Here is a 20,610-nt window from a genome sequence, read left to right on the forward strand (position 1 = left end):
CGCCGAAGCCTCAGCTCGTTCTATGGGCGGGGACAGAACTGTGGCGATTGTTATATAGCTCGGCGTTCATCTGTCACAATCATTCATCAGTGTTCATTCATGACGAATAGTCATTTTTTTAATAAAAAAAAATGCGCTCTACGAAGTGTGGGGGAGTGGGGAACACACCCCGTGGGAATAGAAACGTAGGATGTATGAATTTAGCTGCCCTCGCTTGATAACCTTGGAAGGTCTGGTCAGAATTCAAGGAGATAAATACATCTATGATAAATAATGGTGTTAAAACGTATCAGATTATTTTCTGAACCACAGCTATGGAGTATTACAGAATTGACTTATGTTAGCATCCCCGTGCAAATAAATTCAAGCGTGATCTTGGCCAATTTAGAGAACCAAGTAAGAGTTTTGCTGGTTACATCTTGGAAGAACTGGTCTTAAAGGAGACGTTGCTTTATAAATATCAGCGTCATTTCAGCATCCCAATTTAGTGGGGTGTTGAAAATGCTGGCCTGGAAACTTAATTCTAGGTCACTCAGGCATGAAAACTGGCGGGGTGACTTTGGCCTAGTCACACTCCTTCAGTCTGACCCACCTCACAAGGTGGCTGTTGTGGGAAAATAGGAAGTGCAGAGGTATTAGGTTATGTTCCCCATAATGATTTGACCAAATATAAAGATGGAATAAAAATCTAATCATCTCTTGCCTTCAGTGATTTGTACGTTGTAATACTAAAGTTAATTAGTTAATTAAAATAAATAAATAAATAAATAAAATTAGTGAACTTTGGGCCTTTACAAAATACTTCACTGCAGCATTAAATACATTCACACAAACAGTGACCACAGTATATAACCTGACAAAATAGCTTGAAGGGGGCCATTCCCAAATGGACAATACAGAGGTCAAGAGGAAAGGACATACAACATTTAAGAAATAATACTCATAGCAAAAAAAAAAAAGTCTGTTTCTAAATATCGATCAGTTCTGAAGACCACTTGAACTTTCATTAAATACTGCAGGAAGCACAGTTTACACTGGTCAAATGGAGGGAAATGGAAATAAGGTTCAAGGTAAAATTACCACCATAGTAGTTATGTTTTCAGTTATACAGTTTTTCATTTTTCAGATGCCAGTAATATTTATCACAGTAATAGTAATTGTTCCTTTTCCCCCCAAGAAATTCAGACAGAAACCTCTTTCAAAAATTAAGGGTTTTTTGTTTTTATCAGCAAACAGTGTACCTATATAAACTCACAATAGATCACAAATAAAAATCTATCTATTCCTTGGGTATTAAATGCACATATTAGGTACAATATATGAGTGATCAAAAAAGTATTCATTATGAAAGACAGACTTATTATGAACAATTTTAATTATAAGAATATTTTAAATGATGTATAAAGCAGCACATCTCAATGAAAGAGATGAAAATAATTTAAGTGAAGTTTTATATACTGTCATTATTACCTCAGATATGAAATGGCCTGCAGGATCATAGTATATTCATAAATCATGCTTTACAAGGGAAATTGTTTCATTTCTTGAAATATATTATTGTGGGATATATGTGGCGATATGTAATCTATAGCAATCCACTCTTCCCGTTTTCAAAATAATGGGATAAGTAAAATACCCAGGTGGAGGCACTATTTCATTTTAAACTGGACAGCATTCAATATACCAGGTTTTTTTAACACCTATCTAAAATAAATACTAGCACAACGAGTCTCTGCAGATATTCTATTGACATGTTGCATAAGGAAAGGATTATCCTGTTAACTAAGAAAGATCAGTTCAACAGCCTTGAAAAGTAAAAGTTCTACTCTGAAAAGGAAATATTTTAATTTATTGGAAAAACGTGCTTTGCCTGCGAAAGGTTCCTGGCAATTCCAAGGTGGGTTGGCAAAGTATCTCTTTATACTGATTACTATTACTGTAAACTGAGCTAGAGGAATCAATATGGTAAGACTGCTTCCTATACTTTAATGATCAGAGATGGAGGTTTTTGCATTTCAGAATCAGGTACTCTTCTGCCACAACCCAAAATAAAAACAATATGAGTGTTTCAGTAAAGGGGATTCAATACTCAGAACAAATCACCTTGAAAAGTATTATAACAGCATAGCAATTTCAGATGATCTATATGTCAGGGGTTTTTATAATTATTTTATGATTGGTGTCCATAACAACTGAACCGCAATGCAATATTGCATGTATGTATTGTGTACACTGGCTTTCCTGTTAAAATAAAAGAAGTAGAACAAACAAAGGAAGTAAAACCCACAATTTATTATGAGATACATTAGAAACACGGCAGAATTTTTAAAAAAAAACATGATTTAAACGGAGTAGTGCTGATAACAGATCTCATATATACAGACACACATACCATATATGTGTGTATTTGTATAACCCTGTATGCCTTATTAAAGAATTGAGAATTCGTTTTAAGACCTATATAGAGACACTTAGTAAAATTGTAGCCATCATTCATGTCTTCTGATGAACTGTATATTAGCTTTCATTTTCTGCAGTGTTGTCCAAAAGAGTTTTTACAGAATTGTAATGTTCACCTAATCCGTACGCATGTCTCATGTACCTAATAAGAAAAACATATATGAAAAATATAAAGACTTCCACCAAATTAAAACAGCACATGCACACTTGATATAAGTTACCACATTATTTATTCAAAAGATTGTATGGCTGCCCAAAGTTGCATTCTAAGATATGGGGGTCATAGGTAAAGGTAAAGGTTCCCCTCGCACATATGTGGTAGTCGTTCCCAACTCTAGGGGGCGGTGCTCATCTCCGTTTCAAAGCCAAAGAGCCAGAGCTGTCTTCAGACCATCTCCGTGGTCATGTGGCCAGCATGACTAAATGCCAAAGGCACATGGAACGCTGTTACCTTCCCACCAAAGGTGGTCCCTATTTTTCTACTTCCATTTTTTACATGCTTTTGAACTGCTAGGTTGGCAGAAGCTGGGAGCTCACCCTGTTACACAGCACTAGGGATTCAAACCGCTAAACTGTTGACCTTTCAATCGACAAGCTCAGGGTCATAGCCACTGAGCCACCACATCCCTTTTATTGGTGGTCATACAAATATCTTAAATAAAAAAGTTCACTTTAAGAGTAAGTTAATAGAATGAGAAAATTCAGTTTTCGTCACTGAAGGTTATTACTACACAAACTGAAAGACATTGCTTAAATCAATATTCTCTTAAACTGAGTTCATTTTCTATAAGAAAGTAGACACTTTTATTCTTGGAGTGGGTTTTTATTTTATTTTATTTTTTTTAAGAAAACAGGTAGCAACCACCGATTTCTGTTACTTTATAATATTATCAAAAATATAATGAAGTTGGTGATCACAGTGATCGCAAGTTTGAAGGCCAATATTAAACTTCTGCATGTGTTTCTAAAATAGGATTGCCAACATGATCGCCAACGTCCGATGACGGATATGGCACAAGAAGAAGAAGAATGTGTTTCTAAACTATGAAAAAGGTGCCAAATTAGAGCTATGTGGTTTTATAATTTGTAGTTCATTTCTTAATTGTATTTCAAGTATAAAGCAAATTGTATTTCAAGTGTAAAGCAACCAAACAAAAATTGTTTTGAAGTTCAACATTTAACATATTATACTCACACAAGTATTAGTGGTTTCCTACTGTATTCTTCACCAACAATAATAGGAGGGGAATCCATCTGAATTACTTCAATTGGTGTTTGCAAGATATGTGATAAAGCTCTTAGCTGTAAAGCAAAATTACATGTTAATTTACATTTAAATCTTATCTTTTTCACTTCTGTATCTCTACAAATGATTTTTCTACAAAAGCATACACGATGCATAATTCTACTAGCTCCACATATTTAAACATCCAAATTACATCTTTAACTAAAGACTACCTGTATTATTAGTAAGAGCCTCAGCAAACATCTAAACATGACATATGTTTCCAAAAATTCTCTGTGAAACAATATGAAAAAATGCTCTTTATTTTCACCACAATCCTCACTGCCTAACAATTTTCCCTATTTCTTTTAAAGATCTTGGAAAATTCTAAAAACTGTAGGTCTTCCTCTCCTGGAGAAGAAATTCAACTCACTAGTGCTTTCTATAACACAGAAAGCATTCTCCTATAATATCATAAATATTTAATAAGAAAGTACAGCATGTCATACTTACTTCTAACTGACCACCCCATGAAGCAGTGTTTGCTATATCGGAACAGTATTTTTCAAATTCCTCTGCAGGAAAAAAAAGCATCACATTTTTAAAAACATAAAAATGGGGGGGGGATAATAATCTAAAAATAACAAATAGAATGGCAAAAGGAAGCTTGTAGAATATAAACACTTGCAAAATAAAACACAAAGGAAAAGAAAAATTGAAGATTTATATACACTATCTCTCTCAAAAAGACAAAACAGATAATGATGACAAAGGTATGAAACAGAAAAAAAGAAAAGGTTTAATTTGTTAAAAGTTTAATAGTAAAATTTTATTGTGCCTAATTAATAAGTTTTCATATTATGAGACGTTTCCCTACTTCATAAATATGGTTCAGAAAAAGTACTACAGAGATAATTTTTACCATTTTTGGTTATGAACAAAGATAAGGCATGCTGAGATTTGTTTTTACTTAAGACTGTAAATGTTTGTTTTTTAATATTTTACACAGATTGATTCATTTACCTCTACCCTAAAGATGCTGGGTGTGTATATATGCATACATATTTGTATGAATGTGACAGAAAAAGACAGAGAGGAAGAACATCAATAAACATAGTAAAACAGAAAAGTGGGCTGCGTATTTATAACAGGTAGTTGTATGCTGGCTGGGGAATTCTGGAAGTTGACGTCTACACATCTTAAAGTTGCCAATTTTGAAAAATGCTGCTGTGCAGATTATATAACACAGCTAAGTATCTGAAACATACTGAAACTAATATTCTCTGTAATGCCATTTTTTAAGCTGTTATTTTGTAATTAGGAGACCTTTACTTACCTTGGCTATACAAGTCTCCTGTATTTGGGTTTGTCAGAAATGGGAGAAAGTCATCCACGTGACTTCCCATATACTCTGCAGTCTGACTTCTGAGTGTTGAAACTGTCCACAAGTTTTGTTGCTCTTTGAGCTGATCTTCAATAGCTCTATACAGGCAATGACCATCAGATGGGATTTGCTTAATTTCCAATTGCCTTAAGGCTAAAATGTTTGCAAGTTTCTGGCTTTCAAGGTGCCTAGCACCTGTTAAATTTTCTATCTCAGCTTCTGCTATTCTTTCTTCTCTTTCCTTTTCCAGGGCTGCTTTTTTATCCTGTGATGAAACACAGCAAAACACTGCAGTTTTACATTAGTCCATGTCATATTTTAATACAGCCTATAGAGTTTAACCTTCTCGGGTGTTTATGATATTATATTAGACAACTTGTACCCTGTTGAGTCATCGTTTTAGAGATATTTCCTTACCTAAACAGAGAAATAGAATAGCTAAGGGAAGGCCAAAAAGCAAGAGCAACTTCTGACTTCCTGCTGGCTTCCCCATTGAGTTTCCTTGTGGAATATGGCAGGGAGCAAGGAAAACCAACCCTCCTTCCTTCCCTCCTTCCCTCTCTTTGCAGGAAGAAAAGTGACTGCTGCTGGGTGGGGAGAGAGTGATGGATTGCAAGACTGGCTTGGAAACTGTCACAGAATGTTGAGAATGAGGATTAGTGTCAGCCAGCAGCACTAAAGCAGCCATAACTTTCCCAAAATTCATTCCCTCAGGAGTCATGGCTTCCAGATTTTGACACATTCTGAATGTTAGTTCATCTAAGGTACCTTAGTTCAAAAACTGTTGCCCTATGACAGGGGTCTGCAACCTTAAACACTCAAAGAGTCATTTGGACCCATTTCCCACAGAAAAGAAAACACCGGGAGCCACAAAACCCTTCCTGTGGCTATTTCTTGAGTGGCCACAAAACTAGCATATGTAGTTGAATTAAATGTTCTGTTTTCTTCTGAAACTTTTCTTTTCTTGGATTTATTTATGGTTAGCCTACCAGAGGTTGAAAAGCTCAATAAATTGCGTGCACATTATGCACATTGTGATGCATATTTTGAGTGACAGGGAGCCGCAGCAGAGGGGTGAAAGAGCCACATGCGGCTCCAAGCCACAGGTTGCTGACCCCTACCCTATGATGTACTGCCCCAGTTAAAGGTCATGACAACAAGAGTTTTAGTAATATATGGATTCAGTTTGGCTAACAAGAGTTGAATAAAATAAGCAAAATACTAAGTCATAATATCGTATGCTCAATACTGTACAGACCTTTTATCAAGACATTTCAGTTGCACACAGTCTGCTTTTCAAAAGAAACATTCAAATAAAAGACAGTCATATGCTTTCAAGTCCAGCTTGCTGAACTGAAGAGCAAAACCAGCTTGCCTGAAGATTTATCCTTTGCTATTCATCTCAGAATAATATTTCACAGCATTTAAAATACAATTTCCAGAAGGATTTTAATGATATGTGTTCTGTTAAATATGTTTCATAACAATCTTATCTTTTTTTATTAATCAGTGGCATTTATTTGGCAAACTAGTATGTTTGTCACCAGTAAAGTACAAGCAGAGTGCTGTAGAAATTAAGCTATCAGATTTTGGCAGTTCTGTTATAAGTAGTTCTCTTATGAAAAAAAATTGGAAACATTTGATAGAATCCAGAATCATGTTTAACAAAAATATGCCTTTGGAATTGAAGGAATCTCTCCTTCATCCTACAGTCTCTAGACTGCTCTCTGGAGGCATAGAAAATAATCTGGAATAAAACGAGGGACAGCATAATGGGAAGAATAGGAAAAAGTAGATCCTTGCCCACATACCTCTAACCCTCAAATATGGCAGTTGTAGATTGGAAAGTATCTATTTTACAAGTAGTCCTCAACTTTCTACCACAATTGGGACCAGAATTTCCATTGCTAAATAAAATGGCTGTAAAGTGAGTTGCACCTCATTTTAGGAGTTTTTGCCATAATTATTCAGTGAATCACTGCAGTTGTGTGAATCGTGTGGTCCTTAAGCAAATCTGTCTTGCCCTATTGGCTTTGCTTGGCTTTGAAAGTTGCAAAGCTGTGGTGGCGCAGTGGTTAGAGTGAAGTACTGCAGTCTACTTCTGCTATCAGCCGGTGCCAGCAGTTTGGCAGTTCGATTCTCACCCGGCTCAAGGTTGACTCAGCCTTCCATCCTTCCGAGGTCGGTATAATGGGGACCCAGATTGTTGGGGACAATATGCTGACTCTGTAATCCATTTAGAGAGGGCTGTAAAGATCACTGTAAAGTGATATATAAGTCTAAGTGCTATTGCTATTGCAAGTGGCATTCACATGACCCCACAATACTGCAACTGTCGTAAATGCATGCTGATTGCCAAGCACCCAGATTTTGTTCCCGTGATTATAGGGATGCTACAATAGTCATTAAGTGGGAGGACTGATTGTATATCACTTTTTTCAGTCCATTGCAAGTTTGAACGGTTCTTAAACAAATGGTTGTAAGTCAAGGACTATCTGAATTTCAGATGGACAAATGCAGGCAAAACCACACATAATTTTACCTACTGGTAATTATTTCTGTGCATATTATTTTTCCCTTTAATTGTGAAACAATGCAAACAGATCTGGGGAAACCATTACATATTTGTCTCAACATGAATTCAGTGTCTTGCAGAATAATCCGGACGGAATAATATGGAAGGAGGCAGCCCTTATTCCTAAAAGAGAAATAATTTGGCTTGCAAACTGAGAAAGTATTTTTGAAAATCCGGTGCCTCACACAGCATCTCATCTGATGGATGAGTGTGCATAGTGCATGTCTGATCCTTCTCTGCCCAAAATATTCCGATTATGACTTCTATTGACCCTTGGGACTGGAATCAGGTTCTAGAATCATCCCATAGATACCACATTAAAGATTACACCTTGCATTTGGTTGTAAAACTTACTCACAGTCTAATGAATTAACACTGAAATAATCTTACCCGCCTCTTCTGTGCTTTTGATATTCTAGCAGGCTGGGTCTGTTCTCTGCTCTCAATCTCCAGTTTTGCAATATTTAGACTTGCCAGATATTCCTAAATAATAAATAAAAATTCCTTAAAATATTTCACAAAGAATTTCTTATAGCCCTTCAATTTTAACAGAAGCTATGTTTAAAGTTTCATAATCTTCACTGTCTCCTGATATTTCACATCCTTTCTACTGCAGCCATCGTTCTCTTTTACATGATTCTGTGCTAATTCTACTTCCTAGTTAGTTTGAGAGACGTTTTCCTTTTCTGGTAAGTGGCCCACCAGAGAACCCTATCTATCAGAAATTCTATTAAATCCCATTATATTTGGGATAAGAATGAAATAGACAAGTTTTACATTTCTGATGCACCCGTTCCCAACCTGCAGCAACAAGTTCCTACTAAAATCAGAAGAAAAACTATAATCCCAAGGTTAATAAATATAGGTTGTCCTCAGGTTACAACAGTAATTGGGATTGCAACTTCTGTTGTTAAACGATGCAATCGTAAAATACAATGTCACATAACTGCATCACTTAGCAACAGAAGTCCCAGCAATCCGTTGCCATGCTTGACTGAATCCCATCAGTGGTTAGTAAAGGATCCACCCTGATCCAACCATTCTTGCTTTGAGCCCAACCAGCTCTGAGACTCAATAAAATAAGGGACTGCCTCCTCTTCAATCCCCCACCCCCTAATTCCCACCCAGTGGTGAAATCTATTTTTTTTTACTACCAGTTCTGTGGGCGTGGCTTGGTGGGCGTGGTGTGGCTTTGTGGGCATGGCAGGGGAAGGATACTGCAAAATCTCCATTCCCACCCCACTCCAGGGGAAGGATACTGCAAAACCCCCATTCCCTCTCCACTCCTGGGAGAAGGATATTGCAAAATCTCCATTCCCACCGAACTTTGGGGCCAGCCAAAGGTGCTATTTGCCAGTTCTCTGAACTGCTCAAAATTTCCGCTACCGGTTCTTCAGAACCTGTCAGAACCTGCTGGATTTCACCCCTGCTCCTACCCATCTATGCCCTTTTAGCTGCCCTGAGCAGTGGCACTTCTAGGCAGTGGTGATGCTAGATACACGTGTCCTTCAAGTCTAAACCAGCTGCCAGTGCTCTCATACTTCAGTCTGAGTACCACCAGCACTGCCACTGTCGTTGAGTGCCACCTCAAACCCCATGCCACAGCCAGCCACCCCAGTGCTACAGCACAAAGGCCCCATTGCTCTGGACTCAGCCGGCCCTACTGCCCCAGCTCTCCTGCCCCAGTTTCCTTCCTCCTAAAGCTGACAAAGTGCACCCAGCCTGGCCTTATGTGAGGTAGTAGCTGGCTCTGCCAGGCTTCTTCCTGATTCCGTGTGCAGGCCTTCTCCGAATCTCTTTCTGCCTTCTTGCAATGGCCAATTCTCTCATTCTCTTTCAGTTAGAGAGAAAGAATGTTTTACTAACAACAGTTGCTTCCGTCTAACCTTGAGGTTCCATCTTGGAGTTCTAGAGCTATACGACCACTCTTCCACAAAAATTACCTTATTCCCCCAAACTCATTTAAATTTTATAGAAAATCACTGCAAAGTGTCCAACTATATTTCCCGGTGATTGCTCATTTGTTTTACTTAAAACAAGTTGCCCACAAACAAGTTCAAAACACAACAATTTTCAGAATGGAAAAAGTCCTTAGCAATATTTACTTTAAAAACACAAGGCATTTTTAGTAACTAGAAATACAACAAACTCAAGAGAACTCAAAAATAAATGGAGCACATACTTTATTCTGTTCAGGTAATGTTTCTTTTAACTTCTTTAGTTCCTCTTTGTGCTTCTCTTCCAATTCAGACTCCATCTTGGCAACATCATCCAGCAGCTGTTTTCTTCTCTTTTTATCATTCTTTGGAACAGTATTTTTCATTCCTTGGATTTTGGCTACAGAAGCAAAAACAGGTGAGATAAATGAAAAGCATCTTAAATTATTCTTGTCATTATTCATGATTTCAGTTTAGCAAAATAACTATCTTATACATGCATATTAAATCAAATAAAATTGCAGTAATTGAATTTCAGAAAACATCCTCCCAAAGGAATGAAAAATTATCTTATTGTCTTAGTACTATATTACCTCCTACTAACACAATTCAAAACATTAAATGAAATTTAATCCACACTGACCCCAAAACGCTTACTTTTCAAAAATCAAAAGAAAATTGACATGCAAAATTAAAAGTAGACTGAATTATGTAGCTCTGCAGTTATGTAGTCAGAACACAATTTGGCTCATTAGTTTGAGGTGCCTGTGTTTTGATGGGAAATAATTTATTTTTTTGTGAATAAATATGCCACATGTGATACTGTAAGTCCATGTAGTTGTGGGTCATGCAAGACTTGATCTGGATTCTTTCTGCCTGTCCTATAAAGACAAAACTGTAACTTTGGCTACAACAGTTGCTTTTGCTACTAAACTTGCAACTAAATTAGAAAGAAAGAGAAGAGATAGTAGCATGTTAGATGGATTCAATTACAGCAACATTGGAAGCCATGAAGGACCAGGCTGGTGTCTGTCAATTCATTGATAATGAAATCCATCTACCGGTATGTGGTTGCTAAGACTTGACATGACTTAATAGTGCATAATCAACAGAAAATTGTAAAATCAAAAGGGCTGCTATTAGAAGTAACATCTTGTTCTAAATAAAATATTACATTTTTTCGACAATTTGTATTATTCCTAGTTTTTGTAATTCCCCTACTTATTTTAAAATTTGAGTTTGAGCGGTATATGTATATACAGAAATGGTTATTTATTTATTGAGCAATGCAGGCCTCCTAATTTATTCCACAGAATAAAATTCAAATTACCCTGTTTCCCCAAAAATAAGATATTCCCTGATAATAAGCTCAATTGGGCTTTTGAGCGCATGCCCTAAAATAAGCCTCCCCCAAAAATAAGCCCTCCCCAAAAATATTTAAACGCAAGCTGGAAATCAGGTAAGGCGGCAAGAGGAGCCCCAACTTGCTCCATGTAGCCCAAAATAAGACCTCCCCGAAAATAAGGCCAAGCGCTTATTTCGGGATTCAAAAAAATATAAGACAGAGTCTTGTTTTTGGGGAAACACAGTACGTACTTTTGAATATTGCAAAATACTTAGCTCATGGTTCCTACAAACAGTGGTATGCATATAAATATAAGGATTTTCAAAACCATATTCTATTCAAAAGATTGTTTTTAAAATATTATATGGAAAATCTGATTAATCAAAACTAAACTAAAGGTGTCACTTTTGCTCCAAGTACTGCATCTTAGGACAGCTTCTTATGTTCTCCTGACAGCAAGAAAGCTCATACAGCAGCAACACTGCCATCATTCTCTCCCTTGCCATGCATGGAAGCAAGCTGTATGGGACAATGCAGAATAATTGATGATGCAACAACATGAGTTTCTATTATTTTAGTCCTATCATATTAGTGCAATAGCTCAAGAAAATGCTTGTAATTGCAGTTCTGACAGCATCAAGTTAATTTAGGATGCTATTTTTTAAAAAAACGCTCAAAATACCTTTAAAGCAATTAGTAATATTTCATGATTTAAATATTTTCTACATTAAAATAGAGTTTAACTATTTCACACTGCAATTTAGATTTGGAGTCCTAGAGCCAAAAATGGCTATTTCCATTTGTACCCAGAAAATCTGAAAGGGTCTACTGGCTTTTGAATATTGTCCTTAAATCTTACATTAAGATTTTTATCAAAACATTTGTTTCTGTTACATTTATCCATTACAGGTATTAGTTATTAGGATGATGCTATAATCAATGCATTTCTGCTGTTTTTCGCATGGTCTCACTTGAGACCTTCTATACCATTTCCTTTTGAGCCTGGACTTTGTGTGTAAATCTGTTTATACATGTACAACACATACGTTGTACACTCATTGTACGTTCACAAATGCTCTGGTGAAACACCCTCCCAGGAATCTTTTTTGCACAGCAACACACTTTTTGCTTATAAAAGTGAAGCAGCCATGTCACTTGCTGGTTCAATTCACACTTGCAATTGTTGGAAGCTGCGGCTGCGGCTGCAGATGTGCCGTACGAGATGTCTACATGCCGAAGCATCCAGAAGTTTCTTCCAGATTTTGCAAGTGTCCTTTCAAACTATGTCAAAAGCTATGAGATGATATAAAGCGCCTCACTGAGGCGTATCAAATCCCAATGCAGAGACTTCATATACAGTATACACCTGCACATTCTCACTCATAACAACACTCCAGGCATCTCATGAAGAGGCTGAAACCCGCAAAAGCTCATTAGCCTTGGTACACAGAACTCTGTGCCTCTGCTTATGTGACAAACGTGCCACAAATAAGCCAATTACAACTGAGTTGTCAGGTTTCGAGGTCGTCTCAAATAAATTGCGTTTCAAACAAAGTCTTTGAAGAAAAACTCCTATTTATTAAGCACGACATTCTAAATCTGACTCCATCGAAGCCAACACTGACTTCCAGACCCCAAACCCTCCCTTTCCGTTCCCCACTCCCCTGCACTCATTGCCCATCTTCCAAGTCATTCTACCCCTTATCTAATGCTCCAGCTCAAGGAATTTCCCCCCTCCCATCCCATCTCCTAGGGGATATTATCTCCAGGGAAAATAAGTAGGTGAAAAGTCAAGCGTCCCTTTCCAGACGCCTCTGCTTCTCCTTCTTATGTCAGCACTAGAGTAAATGCAGCTTGAAGTGCTGACATCAGTTTTCCATATGATGCATCCAACCAACCAACCCATGGTTAATTTATAGCAGAGGTCTTCAAACTTGGCAGTTTTAAGACTTGTGGACTTCCATAGCTATGCTGGCTGGAGAATTCTGGGAGTTGAAGTCCACAAATCTTAAAGCTGCCAAGTTTGAAGACCTCTGGTTTATAGCTTAGCGTGTCACATTATGATTTTAGCCAGAGCAATACTATGATTAATGTGGTCAGGCAGATCTGGAAGGACTCCAAACCATGTGTCCCCTAAACCCTGGAAGCCCACAGGATGTCAGGGCTGTTTGTTCTCCCTGACCAACCTACTGTACCAACCTACCTGTTCCTACATTGAAGAGGAAATGCTGTATGTACCAACTTGAGCTACCGGATGAAACAAGGTAAAACGTCCTTCACGTTGTGCCCAGGTTTGACCTACCCATGTCATCATCTTGCCAACCTTACCTGGTTTGTGTCCCTGCCTTCTTCCTGGACGTGTTCCCTATCTAACCCCGATATGGTCTTCCTTATGGTCTCTCAAACCCAAATACTAACCTGATTCAACCTATTAAGTTTTGGGGGAACCAGCCACGGTCATCTTAGAAGTTGCCACCCTGGAAAAAAGCAGGCTATCAATCTGAAAAAAACTGGGTGGAGCAAATCCTGGCTCAGCGTGTCTTGCCAACATAAGCGCAGCAGCTCGCTTCGGGATACAGGTTTCCCCTGCAAAGCTTTAAAGACTATTTCTGCAATCCTCCTCCCGCTGCCCGGATTTCTGCCTCCGCCGCCGCCCTCACCCTGCAGCTCCCGCTTCTCCTTCCGCTGCCGCCTGGCCAGCAGCTCCAGCGCGCCGCCCTCCTCCTCCTCCTCCTCTTCTTCTCCTTCTCCCTCCGCCTCCTCCTCCGCCGCCGCCACCGCGGCTGAGCCGCCTCGCCCGCGCCCGTCCATGGCGGATTCAGCACCACCGCCCGGCTGGCTCTGCTACCCACGTGCGGGTAAAAAGGGGGCGGGGCCGGCCGAAGACACGCCCCCTACGCAATGTCCTACCCCAGCCGCAGTGCAAAGAGATAAGAAAAGTGGGAGGAGCGAGGCTGGGGGATTTTTAGAGCTACTAAGCTGGAGGATAAACTTCAGCACAAGTTTGGGAGGAACTGGTACACTTCAGAGAAAGTTGTCTACCAAGAAATCTAAAAATCCATAAAACTGGACTTCAACTCCCCAAATTCCTCAGCCAGGCATGCTGGTAGTTGAAGTCCACATGTCTTAAATTGACAATTTAAAAAAAAAACCACTGGTCTAATCTAATTTGAGTTTATATGTCTATGACGAGAAAGGAAGAAAGAGCGTATGCGGCTAGAAAAAAGCACTCGGACTAAGGCGGCGCGCCACCGTATGGCTATTTGAGATATTGCACCTTCGAGTGGTTTTTCGACCGCTTCTGCTCTCCACCTTCAAATTAAGATTCCTTAATTAAGGAGATGTAAACGTGGCAATAGATTTACTGAATTTGAGTTTAAAAATACTTCTTCTCCGAACCAAACTAGAAGGCGAGGCAGGTGAAGAAATCTAAAACATGGGCATTTTAAAAGGATAAATAGAACTTGAATGTTTAGCATTATAATCCTAGATGGATCTCCTAAGAAAATCCTAGTGAGCTCAACAGGAACAGAATTCTTACTATAATTTTGTATTTATACAAATTCATAACAAGAATACAAATCCACATTCTAAAAAGAATTTAAGACAACATTACTAGACTATGGCCCTTCAGATGTGTTAAACATCAAAGCCAATACAGTTACCCAACTCTATTGTATGAATAGCAAGAAATGTATTAAAATCATTAGAAATAAGAGTGGATATACCAAGCTTTAATGGGGGTGGGGAGTTGGGTGAATAGGTTGACTTACATAGGGGATGTAAGTCAATGTAGAAGCAGCCCCAGAAATATTTTTAGATCCACTGTTTGCAGTGTTAGATCCAGTACACATTTCCAATGAGAACACATTTAAGCCTCAGGACTGAATGTTCTCACATGTATCTAAAAATAAGTTAGGAAGAATAACAGAAGGATTAAAAAGCCATGACTGAAGTGCCATACAGAATAAATAATGGAAATGCTACCAAAAGCTATAGCAGGACATTTTTATTTATTTATTTATTTTATTTTATTTATATACCGCCCTTCTCCCGAAGGACTCAGGGCGGTGAACAGCCATAAAAAAACAATGTCATAATACCCTGGCTATCTTATGCTTTGTTGTCAGAATGATATGACATAGTTCTGATATGGGGCAGTGAGGACCTGGGGAGAAAGAACTTTAGGCTTTACTCCCTGCCAGCATTTATACTTCAAACAGACAAACTTCTATCCTGGTTTATATAATGCATCCTTACAATAACTACCAAAACATTGGCTTATCAGGTGATTGTTATAATGGTGACTTGTGTTGCCATTGCTGAGAACTGGGATATGAAGCCTAGACTAGTGGAGGGGATGAGATTATGAAAATTAGAGCAGTATAATAGCTGTGACAAACTTTGTTCCTTGCTCCATGGTGCCATGGCAGAATAACTCATTTCTCTACAGTAAAAGGATAGTAAACTCTTGCCCATGAACCAATAGGACAATGCCATAAGACATACAACAACTTCTATACTTTTTATTCTTTAAACTTCTTACCTCTCTTTTTGATGATCTCAGCTCCAACCACTGCTTTTTCAGTTTTCATGCACACCACTTCCACGCCCTGGTTCTGAATGGCTAAAGGCCCAGTAAGTGGGTTGCAGCCCAGAGACTGGAGACCTCTGATCTATCATATCTATCTAGTAGATAGTCTACAATCCATCCACCCACCCATCCATCCATCCATCCATCCATCTTTGTCAACACTCATTCCCTCTTTTCATCTATTTGTCTTGTTCTTTGATTCCATTTTTTTATAAATGTAAACAATTCCCTTCCCTACCCAACATTCACACGTGTTTATTATTTATATAGGACAATAATGATCTTTCTTGTTTTGCCAAACCCACCTAGATTAAACAAATTGCACTCTGTAACCCAACAGTTGCAACATCTATATATGCAACCTTTCTATTTTGCAACATTCTCACAGCATTTATGGTTTCCCTTTCCCCATGTATTCCTTTTTGTCTGATATTACTGATATTCTTTATCAAGCAGTACTGCAGTGTACAGTTAGCCACATGGAAAGCCTGATATGCACATACAGTATTAAATGGCTAAAGTTTACAATTACTAATGAATAATTATCCAGACTCTTGAGTTTAACTAGATATGTGTTTTGTTGTGACAAGTTCTTTGTAACTTCTCTATTTTTGACATTATGTTGTATAGTACTTTGTAAGAAGATCGAGACAAGAAATATATTTAATATAAGTCTTTAGTACAGTGAAACTTTGACCTCACATTTTGAAAAACATGTTTGTTCGCTGGGATATATATTGGTGGTGTACATAGGATATTTATTTAATAAAGAATATAATATGAATTAACTGGGATAGTTGGACAGCGACTCAGAAAACAATACTGCATCAGGAGTGCCAGATATAATATTGATCATATGAGTAAAAATTACAAGAATATGGGTCTTTCCAGGCAATAGAACTTGCCAATTCATTATATTTTCTGTGCTTTTTTAAAATTCTGTAAGGATTGCTTTATCTGTTTTGTTCCATACATTCAGGATAGTACATGAAATAAAAAGCCTGCAGGATGTCATTGTGGATGGCACAGCATGGCTTACTGAGGGAAGCTTTTTATAAATGTACCCCTGAAGGTTTTACTGATTTATTTGCTGTACAATTTTTCACAGCCACGATTAAAGATGTTCATCAGAAAGGAACATCTAGTAGGGGATCTGATTGGCAACAAAGACTATAAATCAGTTAAAATTCATCCACAAGGATTCCTGAAAACGTTGCCGTTAAAAAGACATGGAATATATATGCACGAAACAAATAAGTTGAATTTGTAGGTTCTTTATTTTTGGTTTAGCATGACATTTTATACAAGCCATTATGGTGATATGCAATAGTGTTGGAAACCATGATTTATGACTTAATGTGTTGTGTGAACTTGCCAATTGTGGTTAATTTAACAAGTCATCGCTTAGTATATGTCAACCCAGTCACAACAAAATAATTGTGCTACAAGAAGATGTTTACAGGGTTACCTTTAATGCTGATAAGCCTCTGAAACTCTGAAAGAGTTAAGAATAATTATCCCACATAATATTAAGAATCACAAAATGTGTCTATTTTTTTTTGTTTGTTTGTTTTTAATTTGATTTATATGCCGCCCTTCTCCAGAGACTCAGGGCGGCTTACAATGCGTTAAGCAATATTTGAAGACTATACACAATAAAATTGCACAGTGATGCAGAAACAGGATGGAATGAAACTAAGACTATAAACAGGAGAATCTGGACAAAAATTCATGTTAATATAGTAATTTAGTATTTTAGGCTAAATATGTATGTATCCCTGAACTGCTCTATTTGATGAAAATGCTAGGCAAATCAGTAACATTTTTCATTCCATTTTAATTTTCAACACTTAAGTGGATTGACCTACTTCTTTTTTAGCCCTTGTATAGAAATTGTGAATCATCCATGATTTCTTTCTCCACTCTCTGCTTACTGATCATTTCTCAATCTTCTATTGGTTTTGCTTAGAAAAAGAGATAACAATAAACCATTAGTCTGCCAATCATTTTAATTCACAAAGAGCCAGAATTTCCATAATAAATTCTGACCCTTTCCTAAAGGCAAGGTTGTCACTTACCCATTAATTGCAAAATGCAATCAACAGCATTTTTCCAACAGCCTCTCCACCCAGGTTCCTTGCAATTCCTTTGTTGTTTAGGTTATTCATCCACAGACTATTAGAGTGGAATGAATTATTCACACAAACTCTTCTTCCACTTCACCTTCACCCTGCTTTTCTGTTTGTGTATATGTCCCATTCATTTTAACAGTTCAAGGCCACCTCTTTCCATTTGCAACTTGGACAGGTGAGCTCTCTTGCCCCTTGCATTTTCAGTTCCTTTGCCACCATACAGCCTTGGGCCAGTTGCCTACAGAAGAATTCCAGGGACTCCAATAAAGAATTTTTGCTTAAGAAAAACAGCCCAATAATTATTCAAGATACAGGTAGCCCTTGAATTATAACCATTCATTTAACAGCAGTTCAATGACCTCAGAAAAGGTAACTTATGCCCCAAGCCATCCTTGAAGTTATGACCCTCACACCAGGGGTGAAATCCAGCAGGTTCTGGAAAACCGTTAGCAGAAATTTTGAGTACTTCAGAGAACTGGCAAATAGCACCTCTGGCTGGCCCCAGAGTGGGGAGGGAATGGGAATTTTGCAATATCCTTCCCCTAGAGTGGGGTGGGAATGGAGATTTTACAGTATCCTTCTCCTGCCACGTCCACAGAACCGATAGTAAAAAAAAATTGGATTTCAGCATTGCCTCACACTATATGTGGTCACATGATCACAATTTGGACACTTGGCAACCAGCTCTCATTTACAAAGGTTGGAGCATCTCATGATTACATGATCAAAATCTGTGACCTTCCCAACTGGCTTCCAACAAGAAAAGTCCATTGGGGAAGCCAGATTCACTTCCCTGTGTGATTCACTTAACAAATGCAGTGATTTGCTCAACCACTTCAGTAAAAATAGTCATACAATTGGTCTGGTCATATGACTTGCTTAATCAACACATCACTTAGCAACCAAAATTCCAGTCCCAGTTGTCATAAATTGAGGACTACTTGTATTCTAGCTGACTTGAAGAACTATACAATTCAATGAGAGGGTTTTAAAAGGCTGTTGTTGGTTTTTTTTGCTAGCTGATGATCTATCCAGCATAGCCAATGGTGATGGTTATGGCCAGTTGTAGGTTAGCCGTATCCCAAAGAATCTAAGTTCCTCATCCCTGACCTAGTCTCTAAGGCGTAGTTGTCAAACTTCTGGGCTGCGGACCGGATGCGTCACGCGCTGGCCACGCCCAGTTTAGCGAAGGGGAAAAAAGTCCCGATACGTCACGTGATGCTGCCATGACGGCATGAGTTTGACACCCCTGCTCTAAGGAGTCCAAACCTTTGTGCAGAAATCTACTGCAAAAGTTTTCACTCCTTCCAAACTGGTCACATGGCCAAACTCTGACTGGTTTGTTGCTTTAATAGGCAAAATATATACCCTTTTAAAGTTATTTGATCTGGGCTTCTTTACAACCGAAAGTGAAACTATGCAACCTACGTATCAGGGATGAAATGCTCCTGGTTTGGACCATATCGCCCGATCCAGTAGTGATGGCGGCGGGTGGTTCGGAGAACCGGTAGCAAAAATCCCTGTGCCCCCCCACCATGCCCAGCTGAGCCGCACGATCATCAGAGGCTTTTTTTTTTACTTTTAAAAGCATTTTTTCCTACAACCTCTTCCGACGAAAAAATGCTTTTAAAAGTAAAAAAAAAAAAAAAAGCCTCTGATGATCGCGCGGCTCAGCTGGGATCGTCAGAGGCTTTTGAAAGCATTTTTTTCTGCAACCTCTTGGCCGAAGAGGTTGTAGAAAAAATGCTTTGAAAAGTCTCTGACGATCCCAGCTGAGTTGCCTGATCGGCAGAGGCTTTTCAAAGCATTAGAAAAAATGCTCTGAAAAGTTTAAAAAAAAAAAGTTGGCCACGCCCACCCAGTCACATTACCCCACCACCACCACCAAGCCACGCCCACAGAACCGATAGTAACAAATTTTACATTTCACCCCTGCTACGTATTCATAATTACAATGGACTCACATCAGTAGAAAGAGATACGGGGCAAATGGCAAAACATGCATTGCAATGTCATGACACCTTTTTATATTGATGTATATGTATCATGATGTACAAGAACATAAGGGATGGTGCTTGAATCGTGCCATCTTGAAGCATGTTGATGAAATTTCTGCTTGCTTCAAAGTCTTGTATAGACTTGGGTGAAAAAAAAACCTCAAATGCTTGCATGCCAAGTTTTTTTATCAACTGTATACAGCCTGGTTTCTACTAAGAGAAAGCATTGTTTTGATCAATATTTGCATGTTTGTTACATACTATGACTGTTCAGTTCCTTTAGCAGTTGCTTCCTTCAAGACCATCCATTCTGCTATGGGCAGCAGGATAATCTGTTCTTCCAAAACAGGCTCTTTCTGTACAGGACAAATCTCCAGTTCATCACTCGCTTGAAGACTTGGATCAGAAAGTACACCAGTTGAACTGAAGCAGCCATTGAGCAGCTGCGTAGTGTAAAGTGGGAAAGAGAAAAATAGCTCTACCACTCCAAGATGCATTTCCTTTATCACACTTGCTGGTTATTGTACAAGCCGCTTCTGAAAATGGGCTAAAGGTTTCCTAATTTCTTGGTGGCACAGCAGTTAGAGTGCAGTACTGGAGGCTACTTCTGCTGCCTGCCGGCTGTCTGCAATTTGGCAGTTCAAATCTCACCTGGCTCAAGGTTGACTCAGCCTTCCAACCTTCTGAGATGGGTAAAATGAGGACCCAAATTGTTGGGGGCAATATGCTGACTCTGTAGAGAGGGCTGTAAAGCACTGTAAAGTGGTATATAAGTCTAAGTGCTATTGCTAATTGAGCACTAAGATCATTCCCAAAAGCTGTTGAAACAACAAATGAACACTATACGGTTGCACTGTTAAACAGCAGGCAGAAAATTGGCTTACAAACTCTCCAATACTTGTGGATGTGGTAGTACTTGGAGGAAGCAGAATAGAAAAGAAAGATGAATAAAAATGCCAAA

The 20,610-nt window shown here is 38.4% G+C and overlaps 1 protein-coding gene across 2 annotated transcripts; it reads right to left on the reverse strand.

Moving 5' to 3' along the window:
- Positions 1-2,291: 2,291 nt before the first annotated feature.
- Positions 2,292-13,737, reverse strand: OTUD6B (OTU deubiquitinase 6B). Of its 2 annotated transcripts, none has more exons than XM_070942134.1 (7): positions 13,587-13,737; positions 9,827-9,981; positions 8,035-8,127; positions 5,022-5,334; positions 4,199-4,260; positions 3,656-3,762; positions 2,292-2,602 (listed from the first exon to the last, which is right to left on the reverse strand). In XM_070942134.1, the coding sequence occupies exons 1-7, from the start codon at positions 13,735-13,737 to the stop codon at positions 2,518-2,520; spliced, it is 966 nt and encodes a 321-aa protein (XP_070798235.1). In that variant the 3' UTR covers positions 2,292-2,517. The 2 variants fall into 2 exon arrangements, with proteins under 2 accessions (XP_070798235.1, XP_070798236.1); XM_070942135.1 differs by lacking the exon at positions 13,587-13,737 and adding an exon at positions 13,345-13,533 and having other exon boundaries at positions 2,293-2,602.
- Positions 13,738-20,610: the final 6,873 nt, after the last annotated feature.

This window comes from Pituophis catenifer, unplaced genomic scaffold, assembly GCF_029215685.1.
Source record: "Pituophis catenifer annectens isolate HBS135680 unplaced genomic scaffold, rPitCat1.0.hap2 SCAF_3, whole genome shotgun sequence".
In the NCBI taxonomy this organism is placed as follows: Eukaryota; Metazoa; Chordata; class Lepidosauria; order Squamata; family Colubridae; genus Pituophis; species Pituophis catenifer.

What these genes read in the sequence shown, in the direction of transcription:
- OTUD6B (XM_070942134.1), bottom strand. Translation starts at nt 13,737, where the DNA reads ATGGACGGGCGCGGGCGAGGCGGCTCAGCCGCGGTGGCGGCGGCGGAG. An exon ending in GGAGAAGCGGGAGCTGCAGG is followed by an intron (nt 9,982 to 13,586) that starts GTGAGGGCGGCG and finishes TTGCTTCTGTAG; the next exon opens with CCAAAATCCAAGGAATGAAA. An exon ending in CAAAAGCACAGAAGAGGCGG is followed by an intron (nt 5,335 to 8,034) that starts GTAAGATTATTT and finishes GTTTCATCACAG; the next exon opens with GATAAAAAAGCAGCCCTGGA.